We start from the raw sequence: 16,518 nt of genomic DNA, 5'->3' as shown, positions 1-16,518 counted from the left end.
TGAGATCAGGAATCACATCCATGTTGTTTGTCACTGTATATCCAGGCCCTACCACAGGGTCTGGCACATAGTAGCCTATTCTCTGAATTTTTGTTGAATGAATGAATCTCAGCAAATTTACAATTTTCCAGCAAACAATACTTCCTTCTTTGGTCACAAAGCAGCCCCTGCCTGTATACATCTTTTTTCTTTTTTAATTAATTAATTAATTTATTTATTTATTTTTGGCTGCATTGGGTCTTCGCTGCTGCATGCAGGCTTTCTCTGGTTGCAGTGAGCGGGGGCTACTCTTCGTTGCGGTGCACAGGCTTCTCATTGTGTTGGCTTCTCTTGTTGCAGAGCACGGGCTCTAGGCACGCGGGCTTCAGTAGTTGTGGCGCGCAGGCTCTAAAGCGCAAGCTCAGTAGTTGTGGCGCACGGGCTTAGTTGCTCAGCGGCATGTGGAATCTTCCCGGACCAGGGCTGAAACGCATGTCCCCTGCATTGGCAGGCAGATGCTTAACCACTGCGCCACCAGGGAAGTCCCCTGTATAATTCTTTGTATTTCCAAATGCATTTCTCATTTGATCCTCCCAACCAGCTTGAGAGGTCATTTAATATCTATACTTGACAGGAAAAAAAAGAGATTTTCTCATTTATTCATTCATTCATTCAACAAGTACGTGCTATGTGTCAGGCCCTGTGCTGAGCACTGGGGATACAGAGCTGGAAGAGACATGGTCCCTGCCCTCAAGGAGTACTTGGTTTAATGGAGGAAATGGACAAGAAAGCAGCTGTTTTAGTGCAGTTGGTAAGTACTGTGAGACATGTGTGTACAGGTTCAGGAGAGCCTAAGAGAAGAACTGGCCAGCCTCAAGAGTTGTGACTATCCGATCCGATCCAAAGTTTTCCAAGTTGCAACTTGCTCTTTTTCCCATGCCTCTTATGTTCCACTTTACTACAAGCCTTTCTTTGGCCTTCTGAGTTTAATTCTACAAAGTAAAATTTATCTGCAAGGTGAGGTCAGTGATCCAGAAGCCCCTCTCTGGCTGTGGTAGTTTACGTTAAAAGCCAGTATAGAATATACAGGCTCTGGAGCCAGATGGATATGGATTGGAAACCCCAGCCCTGCCAGTTGTTAATTATATGACCCCTATGACTGCACATTTCTCAGCGTTGAATTCTTTATCCCTAAAAATGTGATAATAGTTGTTACCTCTGATAATAATTGCTACCTCATACAGGGTAATATGAAGAAAAATTGTAATAAAGCATGTTAAGAGTCATCAAGTAACATTTTCAACATCTAGCTAAAATGACTGAAAATGTGTCTATAACATGGGAGGTTTTTGATAACGGTAACAACTAGCATTCGATAGTTCTTTACAATTTCAAAGTACTTTCATAAACACCCACATTTATTCATGCAGCATTTATTGAGCATATATTATATACACCAGGAAATTATATACACTGTGTACAATCCAGTGAGAAAGGTAGCAGGGGGTTCCTGTTTTAGAAATAAATAAACTTGTCTCAGGTTAATATGACTTATCTGGGGTTACCCAGCTACTAAACCTCACTTAATCCAGGTTCAACCTAAAATGCCACATACTTTCCACTGTGTCTCAGTCCCATCTGATCAGTACAAACCCTGGATAATGGAACTGTCTGTGGTCTTTGAGGGCAGACACTGCAAGGTGTTTGGGTCCCTCCGCCAGCCTGAGAAGCCATTGCTCCTGGTTTAGCCACAGCAGGGAGGCCCAGGCAGGGACCTTGAGCATTCTCCCTGAGGCCCAGCAGGGTTGGCAGTAACCTACTCAGCTCTCAGGAGCCAGGCAGATTGCTAAGTTACTCCTTAGCTCTCCTCACAGGTAGAACAGTGGCCCCTGATATCAGGGACCTACTTCCATAGCATTTAAAAGGCTCTGGTACATTCTGGGAACTATCTTACCTCTCTGATCCTAGTTGCAGTCAATCAACCAGATTCCACACTGCTTTTCATTGGATCCTAGGGAGCATGGCTCCTCCTTCAGGAGCATCACACAGCCCCATTCTACTGCACCCCACCCCCATCACGCACACACATCCAATTCAAGGGTATTCGTTGAGTGCCTCCTTCCTTATCCCTTCTCCTCCAGGAAAAAAAATAAATTCAGAAGCAAACTTATTAGATATAATTCATTTTGTTATTAGCCTATGGGTAGGAGTGAAGCAGTATTCACATTAACCATGCGCAGTTACAAAAGCCTGTAGCTAATTCTACCTCTTATTCATCTTCCCTTGAATCCTCTTTCCTGATAAGAATACCCGTTTCCTTCTGAGCATAGCTATAGTTACTAATTTTCACTTCCTCATCCAACTAACCTGAATTTGAGATGACATACTCATCTGAGGTCAGCTGTGTACTTTCTTTGTTTGAGGTTGAAACTTCTCTTTTCTTCCCTTGGTCTGAGACCAGGAAAATACAAAGCACTAGCTCCCTGGTATGTGGAGGTGTTTCTGCAATTGAGGGAGTGACCAGCCTTGCTCAGTAAAAGTCCTAAGCAAAGAGCCTGATGTCCCCATTGATGTGAGAGTAAGGGATTCTGGTGGTCCAGAGGCTCTTAGGCCAGTGTTTCTGTGTCAGCTGTACTAATTTTTTCTCCTTTCTCCAGGTTGGTTTATAAGTGGTTCCTGCTGATCTATAAAATCAGCTATGCCACTGGCATCATTGGCTACATGGCTGTCATGTTTACCCTCTTTGGTCTTAACTTGTTATTCAAGTGAGTACCCTTTGCTTTTGTTTTTGCTAGTGTTTGGGGAGGAGGGACTGGTGAGATGTACCTTTGTTCCTGGGACAGGTCCTGAGTATGAACAAGGGGAACGTGGTGCCTAGGATAGGAGACTTGGGCTTTGGAGGATGGGAGGATGGGTGGGCCTTCCATGATTTGTGCTGGCAAAGAGAAAGGAATGTCTGGATGATACAGAGTTAGAGTCTCAAATCATTGGTTGTACTTTCCAAGAATTTATATTTTAGTGGAAAAGTATAATAACAAAAGTAAGCATAATAATGATTATAGCCAGTTACTCATAACTCCATCACCCCAACAGAACCATTTTCCTTTTCCATGTGTGTATTGTTTACTGTAACATCCACTCTACCTGAGTGGTCTTATGTTCAAGGATAGTAGGAGTTGGCAAACTACATCCTGTGGGCCAAGTTGGCCTACCTTCTGTTTTTATAAAATAAAAATATTTTACTGGAACACTCATATTCATTTGTTTACGCATTGTCTATGGCTGTTTTTGCAGTAAAACAGCAGAGTTGGATAATTGTGGCAGCGACTATATGGGCCACAAAACCTAAAATACTTACAATCTGGACCTTTACAGAAAAAGTTTGCTGACCCCAGACTAGACAGTTGAGCTCATGGGACACAGCTGGCCACACCTGGCAACAGATCCACCTAGAAAGATACAAGACAGGAAATAGCAGGTCAGCGTCTGCAGGAGTCCTCACAATAGTCCCAGGGCTGAGATATGAGGGAATGAGACCACACAGATGAGTGTGGGAGCCAGCCAGGCCCAGAAGCCCCACTTCTCCAAGGAACACATCAGGTTTAAAACTCTCCCAGTCCAGATGTAGTGTTCTAATTGCAGGTCAGGTTTAACATATAAGCATTGCTGCTTTGTGACGCAGCTGACATTCCACCTTTAAGAGATTTCTCAGGAAACAGAGTTAACCTGTGGACTTTTAAGTCCTGCTCCATTGTTGGTCACGTAGGTTGTTTTTTCAGTGCAGCGCTGTCACACATAACATTGCTGAGTGGCTTCCTAAGGGTACATGACCAGGAGTGGGATTCTGGCTGTTGCTTCATATTGTCATAAGCTTTCCAAAATATCTGTATCAGCATACAGTTTTCCTCCACCTCCCGTTAAGGCAGAAGCCAAGTAATCCTGGACTCTGGGACTGGAGGGTACAGTGAGTAAGCAGGGCAGAAAAGGGTAGAAATGTGGTTTCCACAGCTGTAGGCTGTGGATTGTGAGGAATCTTAAGCCTGGGACAGTGCATTGAAGCTAGAGATTTAGGATTCAAATTTCAATTCATGACCACTGGCCTCTTCCCCAAACCAAGTATACTGTAGGCAGGAGTCTCTGAAACTGAAAGGAATAAGTCCTGCTTTATATAGTGAGAGGACACCCATGGAATTCTTTCTTCCAGGGGTAGTACAGGCTGAAAGAATAAACAGGCTCCACAAATATTTACAGGAATTTATCAGAGTCAACACATCTCATCAAAGAAAACCAGGGTACTTCCAGATATCTTCCTAACCTGTATGGTTAAAAAAAGTAAAAACCAAGATTCTCCATTATGTTTTAAATGTATTTATTCTAGAGTTACAGTTTCTTTTTACTTTGATAAACTGTATAAGGAAGGAAACATAATTGAGAATCTTGACCATTTTTATGCTACTAATCAGGTTAATTGGTATAAGATCATGATGTCTAGTTAGTAGGTTAAATATTGTAAGATTGGTGGGCAAATTCAACTTTCTAAGCTACAAGTAATTTACAACTTTAAGTGAACACGTACAGTTCTTGGTACAAATGTTTTAACAAAGGTAGTTTTCTATAATAAACATTTAAAGACTCAAGATTGCAAACTGTTGGTCCCTGGGATTACTAAAACAAACTTCCTAATATTATAGGTCTATTGTCCTTAGTAAGGAGACTTGGACCAAAATTTAACTTTGATGACATGATACAGAATATGTATAGATGCAAGTTAAAATTTTATGGTAACTGGTATGTGTATATTTACTAACTTTATCTTTCTTTTCTAAAGCTGTGGTTGGCAAACTTTTTTGTAAAGGGCCAAATAATAAATATTTTAGGCTTTGTGGGACAAAAGGCAAACTCTAGGATGGTGTATAGGTACTTATATAACAAGAGAGAAAACTCCTCCCTTGCTCCACCCTGTTTGCCTGGGTGGCCTGTCTCAGATGGTGGACATACTTTGTGCCCACTTGCCATCATATGAAACATTCTCAGAAGGAGGGGCCTGATGGGGGCGGGTGACCCCTGGGATCATTTTCACTCTCTGCTCCAGTGACACCCAGATCCTTCTGTGCCCTTCCCTCCTTTTGGAGGGCTCAGCCGTTTCAACTTGGGCAACTGGCTGGAGGTGAGGCAATTCAGTAGTGAGTTGCTAACTTCCGGACTGAAAATTCCACTGCTTAGTGTGTAGCAGTTGCCAGTAGTGGAGTCCCCAACGTATAGGTGCCAACTAGGCAGCTGCAAGCATGGTCATCAGTCAGAGGAGGCAGGCACTGGAAACAGAGTGGGGAAGTGAGCAGAAAGGGATACCCTGGCTTGGTCTTCACAGCTCTCAGTCCTAGGCTGTTCAGGTGGTGCCCACAGGTCATATACAGACAGGCAACAGGCTGGATTTGGTTTTAGTTTGCCAACACTTGCTCCAGCTATTAAAGCTTCTAGCTTTAGATGCTGCCATATGTGTCCCAGAGTAGTAATCCAAAGCAGTTGCATCTCAGGGCAGGCCTTACAGGCCATGCTGCTTCCCTTACAGGATCAAACCAGAAGACGCCATGGACTTTGGCATTTCTCTCCTCTTCTATGGCCTCTACTATGGTGTTCTTGAGCGGGACTTTGCAGAAATGTGTGCAGACTACATGGCGTCTACCATAGGGGTGAGTTCACTTGGGCTCTTTAATACTGCCTCCTGCCACCTCCAAAGAGTTCAGGATAGCGTCACTTGTTTGATGGAAGAGATAAGCCATACAAAATCCTTCAGGATGTGAGTGGTATGTATGGAGATTCCTTCCTTAAAATTTGGAAAACCGATCTCAGATGCACCCTGGAATTTTTAACTATAAGCCATTATAAGAATCACTTTACCCCTCAGGAAGTTAACAGTCACTCAACAGATACTTATTTAATGCCTCTGTCTAGTGACAGAGATGGGTATTAAAGTAATAAAAACACAAATAAATTATATATGATACTTTATGATATTATATTATTAAAATTATAAGTTTAATAAATATTATGAAGGGGAGGTTCGTGATACTATGAACAAATATAGTCGTGGCATTTGACCTAGTCTTGGGGCTCAAAGATGGCTTCCCTGAAGATGTAACTATTGAGCTGACCTGAACAATGAGTAGAGTTAACCAGATGAAGTGAAAAGTGAAATGTATACCAGGTAGAGGAAATAGCATGTGTAAGAGGCCTGTAGTGGGAGAAAGGGTGAGCATTTTAAGGAACTAGGCTAATGTGGTTGTAGGGCTGAATTATAGTAGAAGTGTCTGGAGAAATAATCAAAGGCTAGGCTAGAAAAAGCCGTAGAGGCCAAATGAAAGATTGTGATTTTTATACTAAAAACACTAGGGGGCTAAGATAGAAAATGACATCATCAGATTTGCACTTTGAAAAGATCATTCTGGCTGCTTGGGTAGAGAACAGATTGGAGAGGGGTCCACAGATCAGAGTGACCCACTTAGTCTTTAAGAGACAATTGCAGTAGTCTGGGCAAGATGAAGGTAGCTTGGATTAGGGTAGAGATCGTGAAAAGTGAGAGAAACGGACTATTGGAGAGGTATTTTGGAGGTAAGGTTGACAGGACTTGGATATAGATTAGTTCTGGAGACTGAAGGAAAAAACATGAAGGAAAGAAAGGTAGGTATCAAAGCTGACATTTCTAACTCAAGCAACTCCTTGGATCCTTCACTGAGATAGGAAATGCTGCAAGAGGACCAAGTGGAGACCATGCAGAGATTCTTCAAGCTTAAAATATAGGTAAAGTAACAGCCAGTCTAAGAAACCCAACTCAATATCCTTATTTCTTTTTTTTCAAAATGTCTGTTGTTTTGCTGTTCGTAAAAGTAATACATTCTTTTTGTAATTGTGTGAACAACACAGAAGTGCTTCCCATCTGAGTATCATCCTATTAGACCCTGCCACAAGAAGGAATATTTCCAAGTTTAATAGACATTTCTCCAGTTCTGTGCTGAAATAAGCGTGGTTCTGTCTGATGAGTGGGGACTGAAAGGCATTCAGAAGTTCTTGCTACTTCTGAGGTAGCAAGAGGTTTGGCAGGTTGGAGAGAAACCCTAGGAGAATATCAGGGAAGCAGGTTCTCTTGGAGCGTCCAGATAACAGTCCTAGCTTTTAGGCAGCAGATATCAGTGGAGACCAGTTGAGAAGTACAAGAAAGCTTGGCACTGACTTCATATGAGGCACCTCAGGGACTCTTGCTGAGTTTGAGGCAGTTTTGCAGGTGGGGGCCTATTGGCTGTGCAAATTTGTATGTCACTGCTACTGTGATCTCATTTGTGCCACGGGCTGGTAGGCTTAGGGCAATTCACGTTAAGCAGAAGACTCAGCTATTATCTTGGGTAACATTAATCAAGTACAGTTTTAGGTCTAGGACTTTGTTTCTCAGTATCCTGGGACTATTTTTATTTTTCCTGTAATGGATCAAATTGAAAACAAAGTGTATTGGGTCACTTTATAGACAGCCTATTAGATTCTTTTCTGAACAGCTGTCTTATGTTTTAGCAACATTTCACTGTCTCATCTATTTGTGTAGACTTCAGCTCTTCCTTTAACCAGTTCACTCCCCGAAGAGATTTCCAGACCCTAGATTGTCTAATTACTAACTTCGCTCTCAACAGCAGAGATTGTCTAATTACTAACATCGCTTTCAACAGCAGAGATTGTCTAATTACTAACTTCACTTTCAACAGCAGCTGTTCGCTGAGACTGCTTCTTTGGCACAGCCAGCTTTTCAGAGAATCCTGTCCTTTACCCTCTAGTGATTTCTTTTTCTTCTCATTCTATTTTTACAGGACCAATTCTCTGATTTTCCCAGGTTGTTGCCAACTTTATCTCAAAGTTATTATCAGCTGCCAGTTTAAGCATAGCCTTTATTCCCTCAGGTGGGTCCCTAATAACCAATCTACAGAATCCCTTTTCTGTCCAAATGGAACTGAGCTCAGAATTGATCCACAAGTTAGCTTCTCCTCTGGGAGATAGAATTATTAAATTGGCCTCCCTAAGATGCAGTTTGAGCTGGGCCACTTTCCGTGCTCTTGGGAAGAATTATTGGGTGCTGCAGTGATTATAAGTGATAATCCCTCATAAGATAATTCCCTAATAATGATAAATTCCAAGAGACCTGGTGGGAGAATTTCTCGTTAGGGTGAAGAGTGCCTCAAACACCAGCTCCTGACCCCTCATACTCTCCTTCCTTTTATGGGATCTCACTAGTTACCCCCACCACTCCATGGTAACAGTCTGTCCCAAGGATAAACCCACATACCTCCCTGTACCTCTTAGCACAGAACATAAGAATCAAACAGTCACGTCGGACTTTATTAAAGGGTTGAGGATGAATAACAGGAAAATAAACTGTGAGTATTTGAATGAGGTTGATCTGAGTTATCAGGCTGCCTGCTTTCCAGGGTTTTCAGACCTGCTTCATCTAACTCTCAGCCTACCTTTGTATACTGGGTGTCATCTTAGCACCCACCACCTAGAATCCACATCTGGACAACTATAATCCTCCAGATGCCTAGACCTAGAGCCTGTGTTCCTGACAAAAATAATGCTGCCCCTCCCCTATACCACAGGGTATCTTACATGAGGATCTACCTCTTCCGTAGGTAATTGACATTGAGAATGGCTTTCCTTTTCAGAGGAGCCACTCTATCCAACTGTCTCTTTCAGAGGAGTCACTCTGAAAACTGTCCAACAGAATGTGACCTTGCTGATCCTGACTATAGACAAGCAGTTTGCTGTTTCCCCAGGTTCCCGTCTTGGGGGGTCATAGGAAGACTAGGATGGCTTGTGATAGTACTGGGTGAGTCACCAGGAGTTAACGCATTTGTTGTTTTCTAATACTCTTAGCAAATATTGCTGAGACTTAGTGACAGGCCTTCTGCTAGGACTCAGGATGCCAAGAGATTAGACCAGGCAGGAATATGGGAGAAGAGACTCCAACATGGGATAAAGGGATAGATTGCACTACCTTGGAGTGCTTTCCAACCCTGAGAAATCCAAGACTCTGTTATTTCTGCGCATGTCTTTGGTCAAGTGGGCCTTGGTCTGCTCAGGAACACCTGGGCCCCTGAGCCACAACAACCTGAATTTAAAGAATATTGCTGGCCTGGAAGCCAAAATCTGATCAGTGCTTTGGGGAGGGCAATTTGAGGAAGCCAGGAGACTCCAGCTTTCCACGCATTCATTGGCCAACTCATTCATTTATTTATTAAAGCAACAGTTATTTATCAACCATCTACAATGTACAGAGTGTGACTGAGTGCAGCCCTTACTAGCACCACAGCCCACTTCCAGTAGCAGCCCTAGTTGTTTTTTTTTTTATTGTGGTAAAATACACATAACATACCATCTTAACCATTTTAAAGTGTACAGTTCAGTAGCGTTAATACATTTACATTGTTCTTCAACTGTCACCATCATCCATCCATAGAACTCTTCATTTTGCAAAACTGAAGCTTTATACCCATTAAACAATAATTCCCCAATCCCCACTCTCCCAGCCCTGGCAACAATCATTCTACTTTCTGTCTCTGTGAATTTGACCACTCTAGATGCCTCATATAAGTGGACTCATATGCAGTATTTGTCTTTTGTAACTGGCTTATTTCACTTAGCGTAATGTCTTCAGGGTTTACCTATGTGTCATGTGTCAGAATTTCCTTCCTTTTTAAGGCTAAATAATATTCCATTGTGTGTATATACCACATTTTCAGTCCTGCTTATTTTTCCTAGTCTTTTGTATGTTCTGTGATCACAGCTTCTATCCCAGAGAGTCAAAGTTGATTTTGGAGCTGTTACCAGGTCAGGAACTAGGTCTGATTCATCTCTTGGTCCACCTCTGGGAGTAGTTTGACCTAAAAAGATCTGTAATTAATTAATTTCACAATTCCTAGAAATAAAACCATGATGTTTTATAATTGTATTAACAAGCATTCTCAATTCCTTTTAGACTATTCTGCACTACTCTTTTTAGAGTAGAATAGCTGTTTGTTTTGCCTCACTTGGAGAAATTTGTAACTGTTTTGTTGAGTCAGGTCGATTCAAGGGAATCATGGATGGTGTCTGTGTTTTCCAGCTGGTTACTGTGAGGTCATAAGCTTGTGACAGCCAGTCAGTCTAGTTTCCATTCACACCCAAAAGTCATGTTGGGGTGGGGTTGGGTGGGGTAGAGGTGGTGGAGTGGGGAATTGTGAAATAAGCTTATTTCTGGGGCTTCCTCCTCTGCGAGAGTGATTGGGCAGGCAGGGTGGTAACACATTGTTTGTGCTGCATTGGGCCAGGTGTCCTGCCTCACATTTCTATCTCCTGAGCAAATTGCTGTGCCCCAGATTTACTGCTTCCTGGATCCTCAGCAGCCCCAGATAATGTGAGGACAGGACTATCTCCTCATTCATCTGACTTGAAGTAGTAGAAAGATCCAGGAGGTTAGAATCAGACAGACCTGGTTTCAAATTCTCCTCCACTTCTAATTATCTGTATACTCTTGAGCAAGTTGCTTTACCACTCTGATCTTGTTTTCTTAGCTGTAATAATATTGCCAGCCTTATAGAATTGTGGTAAGGAACAAATGGGTTAATGTCAAGCACTTTGCAGAATAGCCTGGCCCATGGCAAACACTCACATGATGATGATGATGATGATGATGATGATGATGATGATGATGATGATGATGAAGATGATGAAGAAGAAGAAGAAGATGATGATGATGATGATAGCTACCATTTATTAAGTACCTACTATACAGTCCTGCTGTGCTGTACAACCACGTATTTTATGTCTGTAATCACCTGGAGCACAGGGTCCTTGTAGAATTTGTCTTTGTATCTTCATCATACTCAACACACAAAGCAAGACATAGACAAATCATCAACCATGAGTAATTGCCAGTTCTCTCTTAACACCATCTATTGTCTGAAGCCACCTTAGACCACTCTGTGATATGGAATCTCCTCCACTATAATCCTGGAAATGGGTATTTTATTCAGTTTTTCAACAGGTATTTCTGAAATCATCTACTTGAACTGACTGGGAGCCAGCTCAGCCCTGCCACCAGCTCTCTCTGGCCTCAAGTGAGGCTTTCCTCCTTGGGCATTAGTCTCCTTACTAGTCAAGGGGGTGGCCCAGAAGAGCCCACTAGGCTTTCATGGCACACATTTCCTGTGATGGTCAGTGGTGTGGATTAGAACTCATACATCCTGAGCACCTACTACATACAAACTCCTGTGCTGGGGTTTTGTGTGTTTTCTCAGTGTGTCTTCCTAATACCATGTGAGGCCGGGGGTAGTGTTCCTGTCCTACAAAGGAGAAATCTGACTCTGTTCATCTGAAGAGCTTATTACTCTCCCACTTTGAGTAACCTGTTTCAAACCTTCTCTACTCTCAAACCTCTCACACCCCTTCCTTCTGTCGCTTCATTCTCAGCAGATGACCTCGCCTCCTGAGCAACTAGAAACCAAACAGGAATCCCCACAATTCCTGACACCGTATCTACAGATCTACTCCTGTTTGCACCCATCTTCTCCTTCCCTCCAGTAACAGTGGAATAAGTGTTCTTTCTCCCATCAGAGGCCAGCCCTCCCTGTGCTCTGGATTCCACACCTCCTGCCTGCTCAGGGACCCGATATGCTGTTGACTTCCTTTCTCACCCATGACTTCACCTTCTCCCTCTACTGGGCTCTTCCCATTAACCTTTTAAGTGTTCTTTTTCAAAAATACCCTTTTTTTGACCCACTTTCACTTCTAGCTACTGAGCCATTTCCTGTCACTCACAGCTAAAGTTGTAGAAAGTTCCTGTTTCCTTTTTTATCACCTTTCACTTATCCTTGGCCCATTCTAACTGGCCTCAGCTCATGCCCTTCTTCTGAAGTGACTCTTACTCAGGTCACCGGTGACTCTGTGTCACTCATTCTGGTGGATTGATTCTGATCTCAGCAGTCATCAGCACAGTTGACTCAGCACTGCTTCCTTCTTAAAAAGGTTTTCCCCCCTTGGATTTTGTGACATTACACTGTCCTGGTTTTCTTTCTGTCTCTCTGGTATATTCTGTCTCCTCTGCTAACTTTCCATCCCCTTAAATGTTATTGTTCCTCTGAGCTCAAGGCTAAACCATCTCTGCTCTTCGCCTAGGTATTTCCCTTTTCTTCTTCCACGGCTTCCAGATCTCTAATCCAAAACTCTCTTCTGAACTCCAGACCTTTACTATTCAGCTGTCTCTTTGGTATCAACAGTCTGTCCACTTCTCTCAATTTTTACTGCCATCAAATTAGCCCAAGACATCACCTTAGCTCGGACCCCCATACAGCATTTAAAGAATTGTAACTGTCTCTTAGCTGGTCTCTGAATCCATTTTGGCCTCATCTCCAATCCATTTTTCACACAGAAGACAGAGTGCTCTTTTAAAATATGAGTCTGATCATGTTACTCCGTACTTAAATAAAGCCTTTAGATGACTTCTCATTTCAAGTCCAAGATCCTCCATGCAGCCATAAGAGTATTAGGTTCCTTTCAGTTTCTCAAGTGCACCAGGTCCTTCCTGCCCCAGGGCCTCCTCTTGTCACTTCTGCCTCTCTTCATCTTATTAACTCCCACCTGTCCTTTACCTCTCAGCCTAAAATGCCACTCCCTTGAGGAAGCCTCCTCAGATGACCTAGGTTTAGTTAGGAAACCCCTTCATTGCAGTGTTCTTTGATAGCCCTTTTAATGCCTTTTAAATAATTCTTATTTTAGCCTTTTAAATAATTAGTTCTCATTTTATATAAATTAAAAAAATTTTTTTGAAGTATAGTTGACTTACAATGTTGTGTTAATTTCTTCTGTACAGCAAAGTGACTCAGTTTTTTCATATTCTTTTCCACTGTGGTTTGTCACAGGAAATTGAATATAGTTCCCCGTGCTATACGTAGGACCTTGTTGTTTATCCTTGTTTTTTATCCATCCTATATATAATATTTTGCCTCTTCTAATCCCAAACTCCCGTTCCTTCCTTCCCCTATCCCCCCTACCCCTTGGCAACCACAAGTTTGTTCTCTATACCTGTGAGTGAGTCTGTTTTTGTTTCATAGATACATTGATTTGTATTGTATTTTAGATTCCACATATAAGTGATACCACGTGGTGTTTGTCTTTCTCTTTCTGACTTATTTTGCTTAGTATGATAATCTCTAGATCCATCCAGGTTGCTGCAAATGGCATTATTTCATTCTTTTTGATGGCCGAGTAATAGTCCATTGTATATGTATGTACCACATCTTCTTTGTCCATTCATCGGTTGATGGACATTTAGGTTGTTTCCATGTCTTGGCTGTTGTAAATAGTGCTGCTGTGGACATAAGGGGTGCATGTATCTTTTCGAATTATAGTTTTGTCTGGATATATGCCCAGGAGTGGGATTGCTGGATCATGTGACAACTCTAATTTTAGTTTTTTGAGGAACCTCCATACTGTTTTCCATAGTGGCTGCACCAATTTACATTCCCACGAACAGTGTAAGAGGGTTCCCTTTTCTCCACACCAGCACTTATTGTTTGTAGATTTTTTGATGATGACCATTCTGACCGATGTGAGGTGGTACCTCATTGTAGTTTTTGTTGGTTTTGTTTTGTTTTTTGTTTTTTTATAAAGAAGAATCACACAGGAAGAGGCACTGGAGATGTTTCTTTTTTTTTTTAATTAATTTGTTTATTTATTTTTGGCTGCTCTGGGTCTTTGTTGCTGCACGTGGGCTTTCCCTAGTTGTGGCAAGCGGTGGCTACTCTTCATTGTGGTGTGCAGGCTTCTCATTGCGGTGGCTTCTCTTGTTGCGGAGCATGGGCTCTAGGGCACACAGGCTTCAGTAGTTGTGGCGCACGGGTTTAGTTGTTCCGTGGCATGTGGGATCTTCCTGGACCAGGGCTCAAAGCCATGTCCCCTGCATTGGCAGGCAGATTCTTAACCACTGCACCACCAGGGAAGCCCACCTCATTGTATTTTTGATTTGCATTTCTCTAATAATTAACAGTGTTGAGCACCTTTTCATGTACCTATTGGCCATCTGTATATCTTTTTTTTAAAATAAATTTATTTATTTTATTTATTTATTTTTGGCTGCGTTGGGTCTTTGTTGCTGCACATGGGCTTTCCCTAGTTGCAGCGAGCGGTGACTACTCTTCGTTGCGGTGCGTGGGTTTCTCATTGCAGTGGCTCCTCTTGTTGTGGAGCACAGGCTTCAGTAGTTGTGGCACATGGGCTCAGTAGTTGTGGAGCACGGGCTTAGTTGCTCCGTGGCATGTAGGATCCTCCCGGATCAGGGATTGAACCTGTGTCCCCTGCATTGGCAAGCGGATTCTTAACCACTGTGCCACCAAGGAAGTCCTGATCTGTATGTCTTCTTTGGAGAAATGTCTATTTAGGTCTTCTGCCCATTTTTCCATTGGGTTGTTTGTTTTTTTGTTGTTGAGTTGTACGAGCTGTTTGTATTTTTTGGAAATCAAGCCCTTGTCGGTTGCATTGTTTGCAAATATTTTCTCCCATTCTGTAGGTTGTCTTTTTGGGTTTTTTTAAATGGTTTCCTTTGCTGTGCAAAAGCTCGTAAGTTTGATTAGGTTGCATTTGTTTATTTTTGTTTTTATTTCTATTGCCTTGGGAGACTGACCTAAGAAAAACATTGGTATGATTTATGTCAGAGAATATTTTGCCTATGATCTCTTCTAGGAGTTTTATGGTGTCATATCTTATGTTTAAGTCTTTAAGCCATTTTGAGTTTATTTTTGTGCATGGTGTGAGGGAGTGTTCTAACTTCATTGATATACATGCAGCTGTCCAACTTTCCCAGCACCAATTGCTGAAGAAATTGACTTTTTCCCATTTTATATTATTGCCTCCTTTGTCGAAGATTAATTGACCATAGGTATGTGGGTTTTTTCTGGGCTCTCTATTCTGTTTCACTAATCTGTATGTCTGTTTTTGTGCCAGTACCACACTGTTTTGATTATGTAGCTTTGTAGTATTGTCTGAAGTCTGAGAGGGTTATGATTCCTGCTTTGTTCTTTTTCCTCTTTTTCCTCAAATACTTATTTTTTTAATGTCAGTCTCCCCTAGCTGTAGGTTTCATGAGGACAGAGGCCAAGTCTGTGTTTTTCTAGCATTCTAGCCCAAGGACCCAGTCCAGTGGCTGGTACTTAGTAGGTGCCCAATATATTCTGATGGAAGGAAAGAAGAGTTTGGGTGGCTTGCTCAAGGTCATCAAGATAGTAAGTGACAGAGGATGGAAATGCAGTGTGTCTAATCCTGACAAATTATGTGGCCCCTTGAGCCCTTTCCACACTGAGGCATCTTGAGGTTAAACTGAAATCTGCCTCCCTGTACTTTACCCTACTCAGCCTCAGTGCCTCCTGATACAGTCTCTGTGGGGTTGCTGGGCCCTTCCTGACTTGACAGGCTTACCTGATAACTTTGTTGAAACTTTGTGGGATTTGACCCTGCCAGGCTGTTGCCACATTAGCTTGCGGGGAGAACTCCAGAAGCTAGGGGCCTAATAGACATTTTCCTGGGCGTCCCTCCTACTCTCATTACCTCATCCAAGTTCTCTTGCACCTGTATCCCTTGCCCCAGTGTCTTGGGGCAGAACTCAGGGATGATTTGAGGTAAAGCTCTTCCTCAGAACTCTCACCCATCCCCTGAGTTGAGGCGTTCCCACTTATTTCACTGCCAACGCTGTGGGCCAGAGTGAGTGACCATGTTCCTGTGCTGCATGATTGTGCAGGGACTCAGTGCCAGAGCTGGACCCAGACTTCTCGGCCTCTTTTCTCTCTGTTCAGTTGATGTGCCTAGAAATTCTAAGCCAGACATATTTCAGAGCCATAAGCCTCTTGAGCACTGGAGAAGTGTTTCTCAGAGGTCCCCTCAACACTTACATTCAGATTCCAGCTTTGGAGAGTTGCAGTTAGTGGGCTCCCACAGGTTTGGCTCTGCCCTAACTCTTGCTTATCCTTTTGCACTCTCGATAAACATATCAGAACCTTTTGAATTACTGGCCCTCAGTGAGCTAAGTAGCTGATCTTTCTGCAGCGTTCAGCAGATGTTAATGGACATCTTGGGTAGAACTTGGGTTAGGAGTCAGAGGGGCTGGGTTCTCGTCACAGCTAGTTTCTTTCCTTTCTGGGCTTTGGTTTCCCCAGGGACGGGGCTGCTCTGGTGTTCTGTGATAGTAACGAGCTCACCTTGAGCCACTTCAGACAGTTTTGTAAGACGGTGAGGTGGGGGTGAAGGCAGGAAGCTCTCTATTCATGGATTCTTGGGGTGGTGTGGCTCTACCTTCTACACTTGAGGACTCTTGGGAGTCAAGAGAGGCCATTTCTCTCTTGGAGAAGGGCAGCTTGGAGTCAGAGATGCCCCCATGTTGAGCAGAGGTTCTGGCAGGTGTAGCTGTGTCTGATCTGGCTGTCACCGTCCTCCCTACTCCCTATCCCAGCACCTGTATGCCCACCCCTCCTCCACTGC

General features: G+C 42.8%; 1 protein-coding gene across 2 annotated transcripts in view; it reads left to right on the top strand.

Moving 5' to 3' along the window:
* The window catches only part of RNF121 (ring finger protein 121), an 84,938-nt gene that overhangs the window by 61,897 nt on the left and 6,523 nt on the right, over positions 1-16,518 (top strand). For both annotated transcript variants that reach the window (XM_059930902.1, XM_059930901.1), the window contains 2 exons: positions 2,637-2,744; positions 5,549-5,669. In XM_059930902.1, the coding sequence (XP_059786885.1) occupies positions 2,637-2,744; positions 5,549-5,669 (229 nt within the window). The remainder of the gene's footprint in view (positions 1-2,636; positions 2,745-5,548; positions 5,670-16,518) is intronic.

Source organism: Balaenoptera ricei, chromosome 8 (assembly GCF_028023285.1).
Source record: "Balaenoptera ricei isolate mBalRic1 chromosome 8, mBalRic1.hap2, whole genome shotgun sequence".
In the NCBI taxonomy this organism is placed as follows: domain Eukaryota; kingdom Metazoa; phylum Chordata; class Mammalia; order Artiodactyla; family Balaenopteridae; genus Balaenoptera; species Balaenoptera ricei.
The sequence above is the reverse complement of the archived record's forward strand: the minus strand, read 5'-3'. Positions and strand labels throughout refer to the sequence as shown.